This window comes from Myotis lucifugus, unplaced genomic scaffold, assembly GCF_000147115.1.
Source record: "Myotis lucifugus unplaced genomic scaffold, Myoluc2.0 scaffold_151, whole genome shotgun sequence".
Taxonomy (NCBI): Eukaryota; Metazoa; Chordata; class Mammalia; order Chiroptera; family Vespertilionidae; genus Myotis; species Myotis lucifugus.
The window spans coordinates 178,184-195,259 of NW_005871199.1; the positions used below are offsets into that span (position 1 = coordinate 178,184).

At 53.3% G+C, this 17,076-nt stretch overlaps 1 protein-coding gene across 3 annotated transcripts in view; it reads left to right on the forward strand.

Moving 5' to 3' along the window:
• Positions 1-17,076, forward strand: part of KCNN3 (potassium calcium-activated channel subfamily N member 3) — a 133,945-nt gene that overhangs the window by 69,143 nt on the left and 47,726 nt on the right. For all 3 annotated transcript variants that reach the window (XM_006095090.3, XM_023759292.1, XM_006095088.3), the window contains exon 3: positions 12,801-13,219. In XM_006095090.3, coding sequence (XP_006095152.1) covers positions 12,801-13,219 — 419 coding nt within the window. The remainder of the gene's footprint in view (positions 1-12,800; positions 13,220-17,076) is intronic.

Genomic DNA, 17,076 nt, shown 5'->3' on the forward strand with positions numbered 1-17,076 from the left:
ATACAGTATTTGACGTTTTAGTAACTGGCTCATTTTACTTTGCATCACACAAGGTTAGAGCATGTGTCAGAATTTTTTTTCCCTTTTCAAGGCCGAATAATAGTCCACTGTGGGTGTACACCACAGTTTACTTACCCGTCCACCCACTGACAGACACGAGGGTTACTTCCGCCTTCCGGCTGTTGTGAGCAGTGTTGCTATGAACACGGGTGTGCACGCACCTCTTTGGGATCCTGCTTTCTAAAGCGAGCGCTTGTAACCTGGGGCCCGTCACCTCCCCGAAACCACCTGCCAAATGTGGTGCCTACACAGATCTTGTTCTGGGGAAGGCCAATCCATAGCTCCCAGGAGGTTTTCCGTGGGATCAGGACGCCCCGGGGTGTGGGCTTGCGGGGGACAGAGGCAGCACCTGCTTCCGACGGCCCGAGGCCGCTCCTGTCCTGGGCCCCCTCTGGCCTCGGGCGCTGAGGGCAGGAGGAGGTCCCCATGGCTCTCCCAGCGGGGCTGCTTATCACCTGCACGGCCCTTGGTTGCTCGTGTGACTTTGGAGCCCAGTCTCTCCATCTGGAAGGCAGGGAGAATGACCGCCTCCTCCCAGAACTGTTGGGAACGTTAAACTAACAGCACAATGATCAAAAGCGTGGTGTGAGTGGGTGAAAAATGGCCTCCAAACTATCCAGGCCCCAACCCCCGAAATCTGTGGCGGTTGCCTTCTATGGCCAAAGGACCTTTGCCGATGTGGTCCAGTCCCTGGATTTTCCCGGTGGGTCCCCAATGCAATCACAGGTGTCAAATCAAAGGGAGATTTGGCCACAGAAGAGGAAATAGGAGATGTGACAAATGAAGCCAGAGGTTGGAGTGATGGGAGGAAGGGCTGGGACACTAGGAATGCAGGCGCCTCTAGAGGCTGGAAAAGAGAAAGAAACTAACCCCTCCTCCCCCCACTGGGGTCCCCAAAAGTCAGCCCTCCTGACAACCTTGATATAGTCCGACTGATGTCAGACTTGTGGCCTCCAGAACTGGAAGAGAATACATTTGTATTTTTTTTAAGTTACTAATTTTGTGCTAATTTGTTACAGCAGCGATAGGGAACTAATACCCATGGACTCTGGAGCCAGACTGCCTGGCTTTACCACTTCCCAGCTGTGTGGCCTTGGGCAAGTCACTTAACCTCCTCCTGCCTCAATGTCTTCATCGTTAAATGGGGGAGATACTAAGACCCACCCCACAGCGCTGTTCGGAGGATTAAGGGAGTCGATGTTGGTAAAGCACTGAGCATAATGCTGGGAAGTACTGTCTACTCGTTCAGTAAGATGCCCCTACGCGCCACGTGGCTGCGCCTGGCCCACAGGAGGCGAAGGGACCGTGCCGGCGGACACTGCCGGTTTGATGGCTTCGGGATGCTCAGCAGAGCCCATTGAGTGGCTGGTGCCTTTCAGGACGACGGCTCGGTCCTCATAAAGCACAGATGCCGACGGCTGAGCTCCGGCGTCTGTCACGGTGAATGCCCCACACTCTGCTCCCCCGTTTCCCTTACAACATTAACAGCTGCTACTCCAAAACCACAGTCATGGTCAGAGAAGTTGGAGAAATTACATTTCAGAGCTGACTGGTTTCCTTGCCTTTAGGAATTCTCAGAACCTTTAGCACGTGACTGAGCCGGCGGCATCTCATCAAGACATTTCCCAAACAGTGACCTGGGCCCCCGTGTTATGGCGCTTCCTGCGAGACTGTGTTCAGCGGAAGTCCCTTCAGCGCGAGCCTGGGGGCCCCGGGCTGCATAGAAGGGGAGGAAGGTAGACAGGCTATCTGAGCAGGAATATCAGCGTTTTCTTTGTCTGACCTTGGAACCGTTGAGAAAATATAGCTGCTGCTGCTGTATACACATGTGCCAGGCAGTCAAAGGATGGGGGACAGACCCCCCCCCCATACCTTCAGGCCTGGGCCAGCCTCAGATGGAGGCACCCGAGCCCCCATCTCTCAGCCCCTAGCCTGCCCCTCCGTTCCTGCCCTGGCTCAGACTCTTGTGGACTCCTCAGCCCCCAGGCCCAAGGTCTAGCCAACCCCTCCCCCAGCTGCACCTTGGCCACCTCCAGGCTTAAGGCTACAGCTCCAAGCAGCCATGGTCTGCCTATTGCGGGACAGATTGGGGAAGAGTCGGTGGAGCCTTGGGAAGCAGGCTCAGATAGGCAATTGGGGGTCCTGGGTATTTGAAGGATGGATTACAAGGTGGAGGGTGGACAGGGCTCCTGGCTCCATGGGGAGAGGTGTGGCCAGAGGAGGGAGGGAGCACGGCCCTCAAGTGGGGAGGAGGCAGTGCCGGACCAGGGGTGGGCACCCACCATGCAGTGTCACAGGACCCTGAATTACAAGTCGCCGCCATCCTTTCTCTGCTCTTCGTTGCCAAGCTGGTCACTTTCACGGCCTTGTCTCTGTTTACTTCTCCTGACTTCTAACTCCCAGGTGGGCAGAAACTTGCATCCTAATCTCCGTCTGGCACTGCACAGGGCGTGCGGAGGCCAAGTCCCAGTGATGAGCGTGGCTTTCGGCGCCTGCCGTGTAAATGTGCACGCGAGGTGGGCCTTGAAATTAGTGTTTTTGTTCAGTTTTCTTGCATTCAAACTCTATTTCAGAAGGGCTAGGGAACAGGTAATGAAATGGGCCTTGGTGGTGGGAGGTGGTTGGGGGTGGGGGGTGGGGGGAGCCTTGTGAGATGAGCCCAGCAATTAACGTCATCCAGCGGGCTGTGCTCACAAAATCCCCAGGTGGCGCCCCCCGGGGGCTGGGGAGCTCCGCGTAGAACATTACAGGGCGGGCAGAGGACCCAGGAGATCATTGTTCCTCCAAGAACGGCTGCGCTTAAAACACCCCAGTTACGTTCCATAGCGGCTTTCCCCAGGACAATCCTCTTGGAAAAAAAATACTTTATTGGGTTTTTCAAAATTACAAAAGCAATACGGGCTTGTTTTAACACAGAGATGTGTTCTGATGTTTCAGAAGAGAGCTAATCAATAGTTTCCCTGATTCCCACCCCCACGTCCCCAGAGGTTCCGGCATTACCCAGTTCGTGGCTAGCCAGAAGGCTTCACCACCTTTCGTGTGTGTGTGTGTGTGTGTGTGTGTGTGTGTGTGTCTGTCTCTACACACAAACATGCGAACCTGTATGTCCATATATAGGGACTTTAAAAATACGATGGTGTTTGTTTTGTTTTAAAAGAGGAATCACACTATACCAATTACACTGCAGTTCTCTCTTTTCACTTAATATAGACCATGAACATTTTCTAAGTCAATACAAACAGATCCACTTCATTTTAAAAAAACAGCCAATAATGTTCCACAGTATGAGGCCCATTCCGTAGTCAACTGTCTTCCCGTTGACGCGTATTCAGGCTGCTCCCAGGTTGGCGTGCTTTGCTTTCTTTGATTCTGAGCCGTTCTTATTAGCAGTTCCCTTCGGGGACTCTTTGGTCTCTTTCTCTGTCTTGTGCCCGCGCTGCAAAAGACCGCGTCGCCTCGGGAGGACTATAGAAATGGCGAACAATGGAAGCGTTTTTCTTTACAGTCACACCGATGTCGTTTTGTCACCTTAACTTGTTGTCAGACTATTTGCCACCATGTACGCATGCAATTGGGCGGCCCGTTTCTTCAAAGAGCCCCGCGGTCGTGTGGGCGCCCGGCACTGGGCACCCACAAGCAGGTGGGCAGGCCTTTCAGCCGGGAGTGGGGAGGACTCTGGGTTCCAATCCCGCCACCACCACTCACTTGCTGTGCAGCGTTGGGGACGTCGCTCATCGATAAAGCAGGGGAAGCAGCAGTAGGAGGTTCATGTAGAGGAAGGCGCTGTGGACCGAGCCGCAGTGGGAACAACCAGTGGGCTGACATCGCTGTTTGCAGGGCCGCCTCCGCCGGGGGCCGGGGACTCCTCCGGGGGTGTCAGCTGGTCCTTGAGCATGAGCTGAAGGGCACTTTAGTCAGCTGGGGGACAAGCAAACAGCCCCCACCCACCCCTGACACCTGGTCCGGACCTGGTCCTTCAGCACCCCAGTTTTTACGAGATCCAGAATCCACCTTATGTTCGGTTGCCAAAATGCCCTCTGAGCCAGAGTTCAAGAACCCCTCTGCAGTGGCAAACAGGCCGGAGTTACAGCGGGTCAGGGGCCCGGCAGCCCCAGGGATCACACTGTTACCCCACAAGCAGTCAGCAGGATCCATCACGTCAAAACGAAATCAAAACTTACCAGACACGTCCTGGTGAGAAAACGGTCCTTCTCCCCCAAGACTTCGCAGGTGCCCAGACCCGCCCGACCTGCCACGGCACGGAGGCCCAGAAGCGCCCACTGGCCCAGCCTGAGGTGGGCAAACCACCTCGCACAGCCTGGGACCAGCACACAGTGGCCAAGACTGTGGACTTTGACACCCGTCTTCCCTGGCTTCAGAGCAGCGGTTCTCAACCTGTGGGTCGCGGCTCCTTTGGTGGTCGAACGACCCTTTCACAGGGGTCGCCTAAGACCATCCTGCATATCAGATACTTACATTACGATTCATAACAGTAGCAACGTTACAGTTATGAAGTAGCAACGAAAATAATTTTATGGTTGGGTCACAACATGAGGAACTGTATTTAAAGGGCCAGAAGGTTGAGAACCACTGCTTTAGAGCCTGCCCCTGATTAATTGTATGGCCTTTAGCAAATTACTTCATCTCTTTGAGGCTCAGTCTCTCCATCTGTATAATGGGTATAATAATAATACCCCCCTCAGAGCCCCGATTAAGACTAAATGAGACGATACCTGCAAAGCACACAGCACAGGGCCTGGTAGCCTGTGAAGCTGCACTCCCTCGTGTCTGATGGAGAGGTCACCTGCGCCCTCCCCTCCTCCCCTGAAATTGGGGGTCGAGCTCCAGACCTTCTGGCCATCCAGCTGCTGTGTGAGGATTGGCTCGGTGATGGCTCAGGGACAGGGGATCCCCAAGGAGACACTTCACCCTGTCTGGGGTTGGGAAGAGGCCAGCTAAGAGGTGTGAAAAGAAGATGCTTGGTCTGGATCTTCAAGAATGAGGGGCTCCCTCGCGAAGAAGTTGAGAAGAGAGAACAGCTTGTACACACTCCAGTGGACCGGAGTTCAGGGATCAGGAGTAACTAGGTTTGGCTGTAATGAGGTGCCGGGTTGCGGTCGGGGTGGTGGATGGGGCTGTTCAGGAAAAGGCCCTTTTGCCAAGTACAATGAAGAGGTTGGACTGGATCTGAATGCTCTGGGAGCCACGGAACGGCTCTGAGAAGGGAAGTAACATGGTTTGGTTGGCATTTTAGTAGCAGAGTGGAAGATGGATGGGGTGGGGCATATTTCGATACCGGGGTGTGGCCACTATACCCCAAGTGTTGGATAGTGTCACCGTTGACACTACTGCTTCCAATAGAATTGGGCGTGAACTCTCACCCACAGGGAGGGGCCCGAGTCTCTCCACAGGCCTCTGGGAGCTCTTGGGAACGTCCATTTCTCTCTCGGCAGCTTCTCTGATGAGCTGGCAAACTCTTGCTCCTGCTGAATTCTCCAGTTCCGTTCTGCACGTAGTGACCTCTATGGGCACCATTCACCTCCTGGTCCCTTCATCCCCATGGGAACCATGATCCAGGCCTTTGGGTTAGGGGACTTTCTGTGGGTTGAGAGCAAGGGGAAGCGGCGACGTTGCTGATGGCACGATAAACAGCAGGGCGTTGAACTTCTCATACTCTTGTTCTTGAAAGTTGCATGACTATTCTGCTGCTTCTAAGTGGACCCCATCCTGCCTCCTGTCTCGGGACTGGCCCCAGGTGCTCCTCGGCCATTCCCCCTTCGCAGTCCCCAGCCTCCAATGTCCCTGTTCATTTCTGGGGCAGATCAATGGAGCCCCGTGTTGGTCTCCTCTGGCCCGACCCCAACGTCACCCAAAAGGAATCTTCTTAGCAAATACGCTCCGGTATGTAGGTGGCTCCTAAGCAAAGACGGTTCCTTCCCCGGTGGGAACTCCACCACCCGATCTACCCCGAGGGCGTGGGACGCGGAGGTTGGGAAGGATGATACCGGGATCCTCTGTCTGTGGATGTGAAAGCAGCTGCCTTCGCTCCACACACAGACCGGTCTGGATTGCTAACCCCTGTGCGGCGCAGACCCAGCCTACTTACTTAGATGTTGGTTCTGTGGTCAGTGAAACAGGAGCATTTTGAAGAGTGAGCTTGAGGGGTTTTTTTTAAAGAATAAAACCAAGTAAAGTCCAAACTGGCTCGTCCCCAGCAGATGAGAGGACCTGGGGCCTGGGAGCTCATTGGATGCTGCAGGGCCCTGGGAAGTGGATCTACGCTCTCTGCATGTTCGTTTCTTCATTTGGAAAATGGATAGAATATCACTTCCTTATGGAAGGTTTTAAGGTTTCAGTGGGACAGTATGTGCCAAATCGCCTGGCTTGGCCTGTAGCTGGGCTTTGGGGTAATTTTGACACATGAGGACTCTACTCTGGATTGAATTGTGTGTCCCCAAATTCATATGTTGAAACGCTAACCCGCATGGGCCATATGTGGAGAAAGGATCTGCAGGAGGTCAGTAAGATTCAAGGACATCACTAGAGTGGCCTCACCTGACAGGACTGTGGCCTTCTAAGAAGAGAGAGCGAGAGGGTCAGAGGCAGAAGGCTCTGTCCCCAGGGGTGCCGTGGTCAGGGATCAAGAAATGCTTGTTATGTGCGAGGAACACACTGGCTTCCTCAAATGCCATAGCTCGGCTTCCATTCCCTAAGAACTGGGGACAGGGAAGGTTTGGGGTCACCACCGGTCTCTGGCTATCCCAAACAAACTCCAGACTCAAGAGTCCCCGCGGGTTCTCCTCACACTACAGGGGGCCACAGGTGAACTCTGCCAGGGGCACGCAGGAGACCCGGCCTGGCCAGGCCCAGGAGCCACCGTGGGACATGACACATGGCCAAGCGCCATCTGGCTCAGTGAATCCCAGCAGTGTCAGATGGCGAGGATTTCTTCTTAGAAAGTCACAGAGCTGCCCTGCTGGCGTGGCTCAGTGGTTGAGGGTCAACCTATGAACCAAGAGGTCACGGTTCGATTCCCGGGTTGCGGGCTCGATCCCTAGCGTGTGGCGGGCAGGAGGCAATCGATCAATGACTCTCTCGCATCACTGATGTTTCTATTTCTCTCTCTCTCTCCCATCCTCTCTGAAAGCAATAAAAATATATTAAAAATAAAAGCGTGTTTAGGAAGTCACAGAGCTGGCTAGCATGGATCCCAGGCCTCTGAGTCTTAAGGTGGAATCATAATCTTTTTGGTGACAGCCCACTTACTTGCTGGCCTCCCTTAGAGGGACCTTTTTCTACCTTTGGCCCTCCCCCCTCCTCCTTTTTTCCAGCTAGTTCCAGGTGCATTTGCTGACTGGAAATTTTATGTGAACCATTACTGCAAACCCAGGAGTTCACTTCATCACTGGCAATCAGCTCTTGTCCTCAGGGAAACCTAATTAGGTATTACAGGACTTTTGATGTCGTTTCCATGGAAACCTCTGTAGTAATCGTGTACATGCAGAATATGTGCTCCAGGGAGTTTGAAAAAATAAATATATTGTTACTGGATTTCAAGAAAATCTTTAATTTTTTTCCTTTTGATTTTTTCTGCATACATACAGACATATATATACTAACGATGGAAATGTTCCCTGGAGTTTTTCTCTCACACAGAGGGAACAATAGAGAACACAAAAGGCCCTTTCCATGTTCTCTCCTGTAATTTAAAAAAAAAATCCGTCGTTGCACCAGAATGAAAGTTTTTCAGATTGGCCACATTGTCTAAGCAGGATCTCTCCTAATAGCCGAGAACATGTTAATTAAAGAAATTGCTTAAATAAAGAACCTGAAAGGCCACGGGCTTGCAAAATGGAATGGGGGCAACGAGTGAATCCAACACGTCAACTCCAAACTCATTTACCAAGAAAGGAGAGAAGCGAGGCGGGGTCCTGTGTGCGTCCACGGAAAATGCCAGGCTCACGGGGGCTGGTGCTCAGCCCTCTGTCAGGTCGGCACCGGAGGCGCCAGGACAGTTGTCTCCCTGTGAAGACAGCCTGTCCCGGGCCCTGAAGTGAACGCACGGTGGGCTCCGGACATCCCACTAGAACTGACCTGTCTTGAGGTGACCGGGCAGGTGGCCCTGCAGAGTTGGCCCCCACAGGGAGCTGTGAGAAATGCTAAAAGGGAAGCATTCAGACCTGGCAGATAGAAAGGCCCAGGAGACGAGAGAGAGAGAGAGAGAGAGAGAGAGAGAGAGAGAGAGAGAGAGAGAACGAACCTGTTATGCACCCATGTGCCACAGCTATAACTCCAGGGTTTCTGGAGAATCCTTAAATAACTGAAGTTGTTTTCTTTGATACCTCTAGTCAGCTATTCAAGGATGGAATGCCCACAACTGACCTCTTTGCTAGCTGCCAGCTAATCAATTTCTCCCAACATTTCTCAACAAGATTCACTGTTCCTCGAGTCCCTGCCGTTTCTCTCTCCCCTACACTCAGTCAATTCTGTGGTGCCTTTGTTCCCTGGTTCAATCCACCAACTGACTTCCTCACACGTGAGAAACACTTTGCTTGCAAAATCACTCAATGGCCTGCAAAATACCTTTTTAAACCCTTTCATATTCAAAAGGCTGTGGCCACTGGGTGGGGGCAGCTGGCACGCCTGTTGGTCCTGACCTCCTCCCCCTCTAGTTACCCAGTTACTGGAGAAAGACCGACCAGCCCTGACTAGTCAACAGTGTGAGGGTGGGAGGGTGAAGGTGGAAGTTCCTTCTAGAGCAGCCGTGGGCCGGATCCGGCCCGTTTGAAATGAATAAAACTAAAAAAAAAAAGAGACCGTACCCTTTTATGTAATGATGTTTACTTTGAATTTATATTAGTTCACACAAACACTCCATCCATGCTTTTGTTCCGGCCCTCCGGTCCAGTTTAAGAACCCATTGTGGCCCTCGAGTCAAAAAGTTTGCCCACCCCTGGGCTAGAGGCTAAGGCATGAGAAGTTAAAAGGGAAATGTTGGTACAATCACCCAACTCTTCTAATACACGTGCTAAGTAAGTGCATGAGCTGGTTTTGGTATGCATTCATGTTTTGTTTGTTGCTATTTTTTTAATCCTCACTTGAGAACATGCTGAGAGAGAGAGAGAGAGAGAGAGAGAGAGAGAGAGAGAGAGAGACTCCCAAACCGGGAATCAGACCCAAAATCCAGATGTGTACACTAACCAGGAATCAAACCAGCAACTTCTCGGTGCTGTTATGCATTCATTTTGTTACATAACAAAGTACCCTGAGAGTTAATGGCCTAAAACAATAGTCATTTAGCTCACGGTGTGGGTCAGTTCTGTTGTTCTCACACGAGGTGCGCTCTGCCACGCAGCTGGCGGAAGACGGCCTCACTCGCAGGCCTGGCTGGAAACTGGGCCACGTGTCTACAGTGAGCTCCCCTGCAGAGGCACTTTTCAAACCTCTGCTGCATCACATGTCCTGATGTCCCATTGGCCAGAGCAAGGCATGCGACCAAGTTCAGATTCAATACACTGCACCTCTTGCCAGGAGAGGCAAAGTCACATGTGAAGAAGCCAACAAACCGATGGGAGGACGCTGTGGCCACTCGGATGAGCCACCACACCCATCAGGTGTGTCTGATGGGCCCAAGTGGAGCTACCTGAAATTATGAGCTGATTCGTGGGAGATGGGCCTGATTCATGTTGATATCACCACAGGGTCCTCACCTACTTGCCTCTTTCTTATTGAGGTCTAATGGACAAGTGAAACTGTATAAATTTAAGGTGTGCCATGTGATAATTTCACATACATATACCTTGTGAAGTGCTGGGTCACCACAATCAAGTTCATGAACACATCCATCACTTCACGTCATGACCTTCGCTGTGTGTGAGAACACAAGATGCACTCTCTTAGCAAATTTCAAGGGCTAGTTGGTTCTTATTAATTGTCTTTATTGAGTGGAGTTGAACTGAATTGAGTTGGTTCTCCTTTCTAATTATAAGCTCCTTGGAGGCAGGTTTGGAATTGCTCTATCACATACAATCTCCTTCCCACTCGTGGGCTGAAACCCTACGGGCTCTCAGCTAAGGGGTAGGAGGATGGGGTCTGGCGCCAGCTCTGTGTAGGGCACTATCTGGGGAAAGTGTGGGGCTTGCAGGAGACCACGAGCCCTGGCACCGAAGCATCTTCAGGCTGACCTTACCCCCCTGCGGGAAATCACTGCTTTAGGCTCAGGAGGCAGGAAGGCTCAGAAACCTGCAGAATGTGGCTTTCCCTCCCCACCCAGGGAAGCCAGCGCAAAGGGCAAACCCAGGCCAGGTCCGGAGGAACCTTGTTTAACAGGCCCAGGCCTCTGGGGCTTCTGCTCCGTGACAGCCCGGACATGCCACATCCTGTCCACCTCATCTTGGCTCTCGTCCAGAACTCATCAGGGCAAACAGTCAGCTGCTGTAGAACCAGGGCTGGGAGGGTGGCTGAGACCAAATGTAGGGGAACAGCCCTTTCTTGGAGCTGCTTGCACAGCCCCCTCACTCCTCGGTGCAGCGCTACTCGAGATCCTGGTTCTAGATGAACTCCAGAGCTTCCTCAGGCTGAGGCGGGACAGCTTATCCAGATGGGACCCCTCTTTGGGAAGAGGAAGATGTCCTTCCCATGGCGTAAGCTGAGTCGCCAGGGACTTCACTGGTCATAGGCTTAGGGATGAGCTTTCTTTATATGACAGTCATATTTCCTACTTTATTCACTAGAACTCTACTCACTGCCCACTGTGGGCCAGGCACAGGCTCGGGCACTGGGGAGAGGTGAGACGAGCCAGGCGTGGGTCCTGGCTCCGTAGAGCGCACGCATGTACCCTGAGAACATTCATGTGGGAGGCACCAAGCCAGACGGGCTGCCGAAGACTACAGAATTGTGGCCCTGGCCCGTGTGGCTCAGTTGGTGGGAGTGTCATCCTGTATACCAAAAGGTTGCCGGTTCGATTCCTGGTCAGGACACATACCTAGGTTTTGGGTTCAATCTCCAATCGGGTGTGTACCTCACATAGATGTTTCTCTCTCTTTCTCTCTGTTTCCCCCCTCCCTCCTCCTCCCCCCTCCCCTCTCTCTAAAATCAATAAGCATACCCTCAGGTGAGGAAAAAAAAATAGGCACCTTAGAGCAGAAGACACCTCCTCAGACCCATCCCTCATTCCTTAGAGGAGGAAACGGAGCCCAAGAGAGGGAGTGTAGACATCTGGAGACACACCGTAAGTGGCAGTTATTCAGTCACTAGACAAGCATTCACTGAACACCTCCTGTGTATTAAGATCTGGGCTGGGCACTGGCGATACCACAGGGGAACAAGGAAGACACAGTCCCTGTCCTTTTGCGAGTTCAGCTGTGACTGGTGAGCCCCCATCCAGGTCACACTTCAGAACCAGCTGGGGAGCTTTAGGAAAAACCCCAAGGCCGGGGCCTGATGCCGAGATCCAGACTTGCCTGGTCTGGGCGACCCGGGCATGGGTGTTTTAAACACGTTCTCCAAGTGGTTCTCGTATGCAGCCAGGTCGAGAGCCCCTGCTCTGGGGGAGAGACAGACGAAAACCGAGCGAACAGGAGTACAGTCACAGCTGAGATTTGTGATCCATAAGAAAGGAGCCGGATGCGGAGTTGGGACACAGCAGGGCGGGGTGTCTGTCATCTGATCTGCTTAGAGAGCTTGGCTTCCGAGGGTCCGGTGGGAACAGGCACAGGGTGGTCTCCTATGGGACAGCAATAGAATCTTCTGGCACATCCTGCCCACCCTGCAGACCCACAAATCCCTGCACGGGAGCCCCGCCGAGCAGAGGCTCTTAATCGGCAACACACACTGGCTACCTGCCATTCACACCCCCAACCCCACCCGAAACACCCCTCCACACAGTTTGTGAATTGTCCCCAGGGCAGCGGTTTAATAATCCCTCTCCTTTTCAGCGTCGTTGGGAAAGCACATTCCCTCTTGCAATCTGGGATATTGGATCCTCCTGCTAATCCCATGAGTGAGCAGGGTCAAGGTCAATAGTCCCGTGATGGAGATGTGGAAACAGGCTCAGAGGAGCCCCGTGCCCCACCCAAGGTCACACGGCTGATCTGGAAGTGTGAGCCCTCGGTCCAGCTCACCAGCCTCTAACCCCACTCTGCACGTTGCCCCGCCCACATTGCACCAGGAAACCGAAACCCAAGCAGGCGCCTGAGGGGCCGTGGCCACACCACCCTGATCCAGAACCTTCCTGTCAGGTCGGGCAGAGATGACGCATCCTCCCTTTAACTTGATGGCTTACAGTCTCGTTCCCCATCAGGACTCCAAGGCATCTGTGACTCCTTGCTTCGGTTCCTGCCCAGAGTGAACCCAGTTACCATAGTAACCTCGTGCAATTCTTTATAATAGAGAGGGTCGGTGGTTTTCATTTTGTGTTTGAAGGGTTTGTCCAGCAGTTACGCTGCCCTGGCTTGGCCTGTTGGCGGCAGTGAGGAGCAGCGGGAACCCTGGGAGCAGCCATGAGGTCCTTTCTGTTTCCACAGATGGTGGACACCTGTGTCTGGGAACACCCACCCGCCATCCACTGGGGCAGGAGGTGGGCAATCTAGGCCTCGTGCTGTGTCGGGTGCCCTCTCCTGTTCCTAGATCGCACCTTCCTAGTTAGAGCCACCAGAGCCACGGCGACCCCTTGGCCAGTTGGTCCCATAGTTCCCCTCCGTGACTCTTGGCCACCACTAACGGGCTCTCCGCTCCCACAGCTCTTCGTGATCGACAACGGTGCGGATGACTGGCGGATAGCCATGACCTACGAGCGCATCCTCTACATCAGCCTGGAGATGCTGGTGTGCGCCATCCACCCCATCCCCGGCGAGTACAAGTTCTTCTGGACGGCTCGCCTGGCCTTCTCCTACACGCCCTCGCGGGCGGAGGCCGACGTGGACATCATCCTGTCCATCCCCATGTTCCTGCGCCTGTACCTGATCGCGCGCGTCATGCTGCTGCACAGCAAGCTCTTCACGGACGCCTCGTCGCGCAGCATCGGGGCGCTCAACAAGATCAACTTCAACACGCGCTTCGTCATGAAGACGCTCATGACCATCTGCCCGGGCACCGTGCTGCTGGTGTTCAGCATCTCGCTGTGGATCATCGCGGCCTGGACCGTCCGCGTCTGTGAAAGGTATTCCGGCGGGTCGCGCTCTCCACTCAGCCCCTGTCTCCCGAGCACAGAGCCCTCCTGGGGGAGGGGAGGGAGGAGGAGGGGGGGGGCAGGATGTGTATGCCTGAGGGAGGAGGTGGTCACCTGCCCACACGCCTCCAAGGAGAAAGTGGGGAGGGCCCAGCCAGGCCGAATAGGAACTGCACCGTGGAAATACTGCCGCCGAGGTAAGCTGGGGGAAATGCATGTGTACAATAACTCCTTCTCTGTTCCCGCTTTGTAAACCAAAGTGTATCGACGCGTCTGACACCCACTGTTAGCCTTTCTCGGGTATAACACTGCAACTTTTGAATCATCTCTTCCTGTTGGAGATGAACTGTGCTCACATGTTGAAGGCTCTGAGAAGTCCTGCAGCAATGAAACGGGTTCCATTTTGTTGAGCCCTGATTTTCTCAAAAGTATTTGCCCAGGAACCCTTTTCAGCGGGTGACACTGTTGACGCTTCACTACGCAAAAGGTGGGGCCACAGACCAGCAGTGGCCGCGGCTGCCGCCCTGGGAACTTGTTAGGATGCGGAATCTCAGGCCTGAGCTCAGGACCACTGAGTGGAATTTGCATTTTAACACGTTCCCCGGGTGATCTGTAAGCACCTTACCATGTGAGAAGCCCTGTGCTGGCGGAACACAGTTTGGGAAACATTGTTTTAAGGAGGCTGGTGGTTGGGCAGTGACTCAGGGAGGCAGCTGGTGGGAGAGAAGGGGCCCCCGGCGACACCTCCCCATTCCAGGCTGACCCCGGATGTTCATTTTCACCTGATCTCGCATGTGGCGTCTGAACACCTGGGTTAGAACCTGTTTCTACGTAGTTGCAAGACCCTTGGAACGTCACTTTGCATCTCTGGCTCTAATGTTCTTATTTTAAAATGAGGATCCTGAGATAAAAGGGAGATGTGCTCACTCGAGAGGTTAGTTTCGCTCTGTGGGGGGGGCTTGCTCAAACCTCTGGTGTCATTTGCACGGATCCTGGTAGTCACCCTTAATTCGTCAGCGCACACAATTGTACTGCTTCTCTTAGCAGTGGTTCTCAACCTTCTGGCCCTTTAAATACAGTTCCTCATGTGGTGACCCAACCATAAAATTATTTTCATTGCTACTTCACAATTGTCATGTTGCTACTGTTATGAATCGTCATGTCAATATCTGATATGCAGGATGGTCTTAGGCGACCCCTGTGAAAGGGTCGTTCGACCGCCAAAGGGGTCGTGACCCACAGGTTGAGAACCGCTGTCTTAAGAGACCAAGCGAGTTCTTTTAGAAACCAGCTTACGTGACCATTGTCGTCTCCCAGCGTCAGATAATAAGCAAGATGGGCAGGAGCCTGGAGACAGGAGCTCACCCACCCGAGACCGGACAGAGACGGGATGAGGGGCTGCTCTGGGGGACCCGCGCATTGGACTGGGGTGGGAGGGTCAGGTGGGCAGCATGCCCTTGATCCGTCAGCCTGATCTGATGAAGGTTCTGTCACCTTAGACTTCAGAGAAGGTCAGTGACTTGCCCAAGGTCACGTCGCAACATGACAGGTTCTAGGACAGTGATGGCGAACCTTTTGAGCTCGGCGTGTCAGCATTTTGAAAAACCCTAACTTAACTCTGGTGCTGTGTCACATAGAGAAATTTTTTGATCTTTGCAACCATAGTAAAACAAAGACTTATATTTTTGATATTTATTTTATATATTTAAATGCCATTTAACAAAGAAAAATCAACCGAAAGAATGAGTTCGCGTGTCACCTCTGACACGCGTGTCATAGGTTCGCCATCGCGGTGCTAGGACAACTCCCGCCGGCACCTGGACGGAGCAGGGCCGGTTCCCAGTCCCCGGGGCTTCCCTCAGCCTGCCGCCTGGTTGAACACACACTCTTCTGAAGTTGCTATGGAGACCCCGCTTCAGCGAGACGCCTTTTGAAAGACATTTCTCATGTCTGGGGCCGGCTCTGATGTGACGATAGAGGTTTTTCGCATTTCCTCCTTCCAGGAAGGGAGGGGACTTGGTAATCACCCAGAACCGGCCGCCCGCGGTTGGGAGGGCAGCAGCCGGCGGCTGGGAAGGCACCGACAGCAGCAGGCTTGTTTTGCTTGGACCCCAGTGAGGCATTACATCATGGCTTCCGTGGCCTGACCGTCGTGGCCCTCTGGGATTCTCCTGGCCGCCTGCCCGCCTCCCCCCGGCCGCCGAGAGCCCATCTGAGGAACCTCCTCATTAAACACTGTCACACGCCCAGCAGCCTGGCTGGTGGAGGGACCTTCCACAGCTCGGAGGGTCCCCAGGCGGCAGGTGGGGGCAGCGACCTTCCAGGCGGCGCCCCGGGGAGAGGCCCGCCAGCTCCCAGGTGTGTGTTTATCTCCCAGAGGCGCAGCAGGGCCTCCCGGACGCCGATGAAGTGGGCTGAGCCCCGTTTTGTAAATGGCCTGCCAGCCTCTTGAACGGGCCCCCCACTGTGGACTGCTCCCCGCTGAGGCTTGAGGTTGTACACATGGGCTGTCTCCGGATCTCTGGCCTGTCACCAGGTCTCTGGTGATGAGGTTATGAATTTTCATCTTTTTCTGGATATTTGCATTATAATGAGAAGTGTGAGTCTGGAGACCTGGCCCCTAGAACGGGAGAAGAACAATCCGTGGCCCATTCTTTCTCTCATTAAAATAGAGCCACCCCCCTCATAAGGGAGATGAAAAGAGGTTTCCTTCCACTCGCTTCTGCCTCCATCTCAGACACTCAGCTCTGCACCAACCAGAAGGCAGGGAGCAAGAGTCTCCCTCCTCCCACAACCCGCCCCCCCCCCCCCAGCAGGGCCTTCAGCTCCCAGGAAGCGGTAGGGAGACCATCTACAGGATGAAGCACACAGCATGGGGGGGGGGGTGAGCCCCCAAGTAGGGCTTGTGAGAGGAGTCCCGAGAACCAGGGCTGAAGACTTTAGTTTCTCATGGCCTCTTGTATTTGAGGCACGACCTCCAATGTGGACCACAGGCGGGGAACCCAGAAGGGGGAGAAATGATCAGAACTTCTAGTTATAGTTATTTTTATCTAAAAAATCAGCACTGCTAATATTTTAATATGCAGTAATACGTGGGTGTCATTGAGGATGAACATACATGTAGCAGGAGGAGAGTGCGTGCTCAAAAAATGTGCCCAGTAGGAATCTACGAGTTTAAAGGTCGTAAACTACTGGTTTGTAGGGTCAGAGGCCTCGTTCATGAGGACTGTATCCTGCCACATTGGACGAAGCCTGCTAGACCCAGAACCCCTGCCTCTAGTTAGAGGAAGAAGTCCGCACCCTGTAGGGCAGAGGAGCTGCCTCAGGCAATCCTGCGGCCCAGTGCCAGCCCTGGACCGATCACTGTAATTCAAAGACGAATTTCACCGCAGGGGGTGGGAGGAAAGTGAGGAAGGGAGAGAGGACATGAGGGGAGGGGATCCTAAGGAGGCCTTTGAAACAGACCTGCAGCGTTAGCAAAGAGGGAAATAATCCTGGAGATGCAGGAGAATGTGTAATTATGAGGAACAAAAAGCAACCTCACAGATTGGTGGGCATCCCTCACAGGGTGCAAGCAGATGTGGGCTCTGTGATGGAGAGGGGTGGGGAGATGGGAAAGGAGAACGTGTCTGTCTCACACAAGCACAGGGTTCCAGAAAACTGAAATTGTTTTAGCAGAAAGAAAACCCACAACCGGGGGGCACTGAATTGTTAAGGATGTGGAGGACCAACTCCAAAGTTCTCTCTGAATGTAGAAGACAAGAACAAAGACATGAGAGAAGAGGGTGAATGGCACCGAACTGAAGGCTATAGAATTAAGACCAAATCCAAGAATTAGAGTTAGTTTT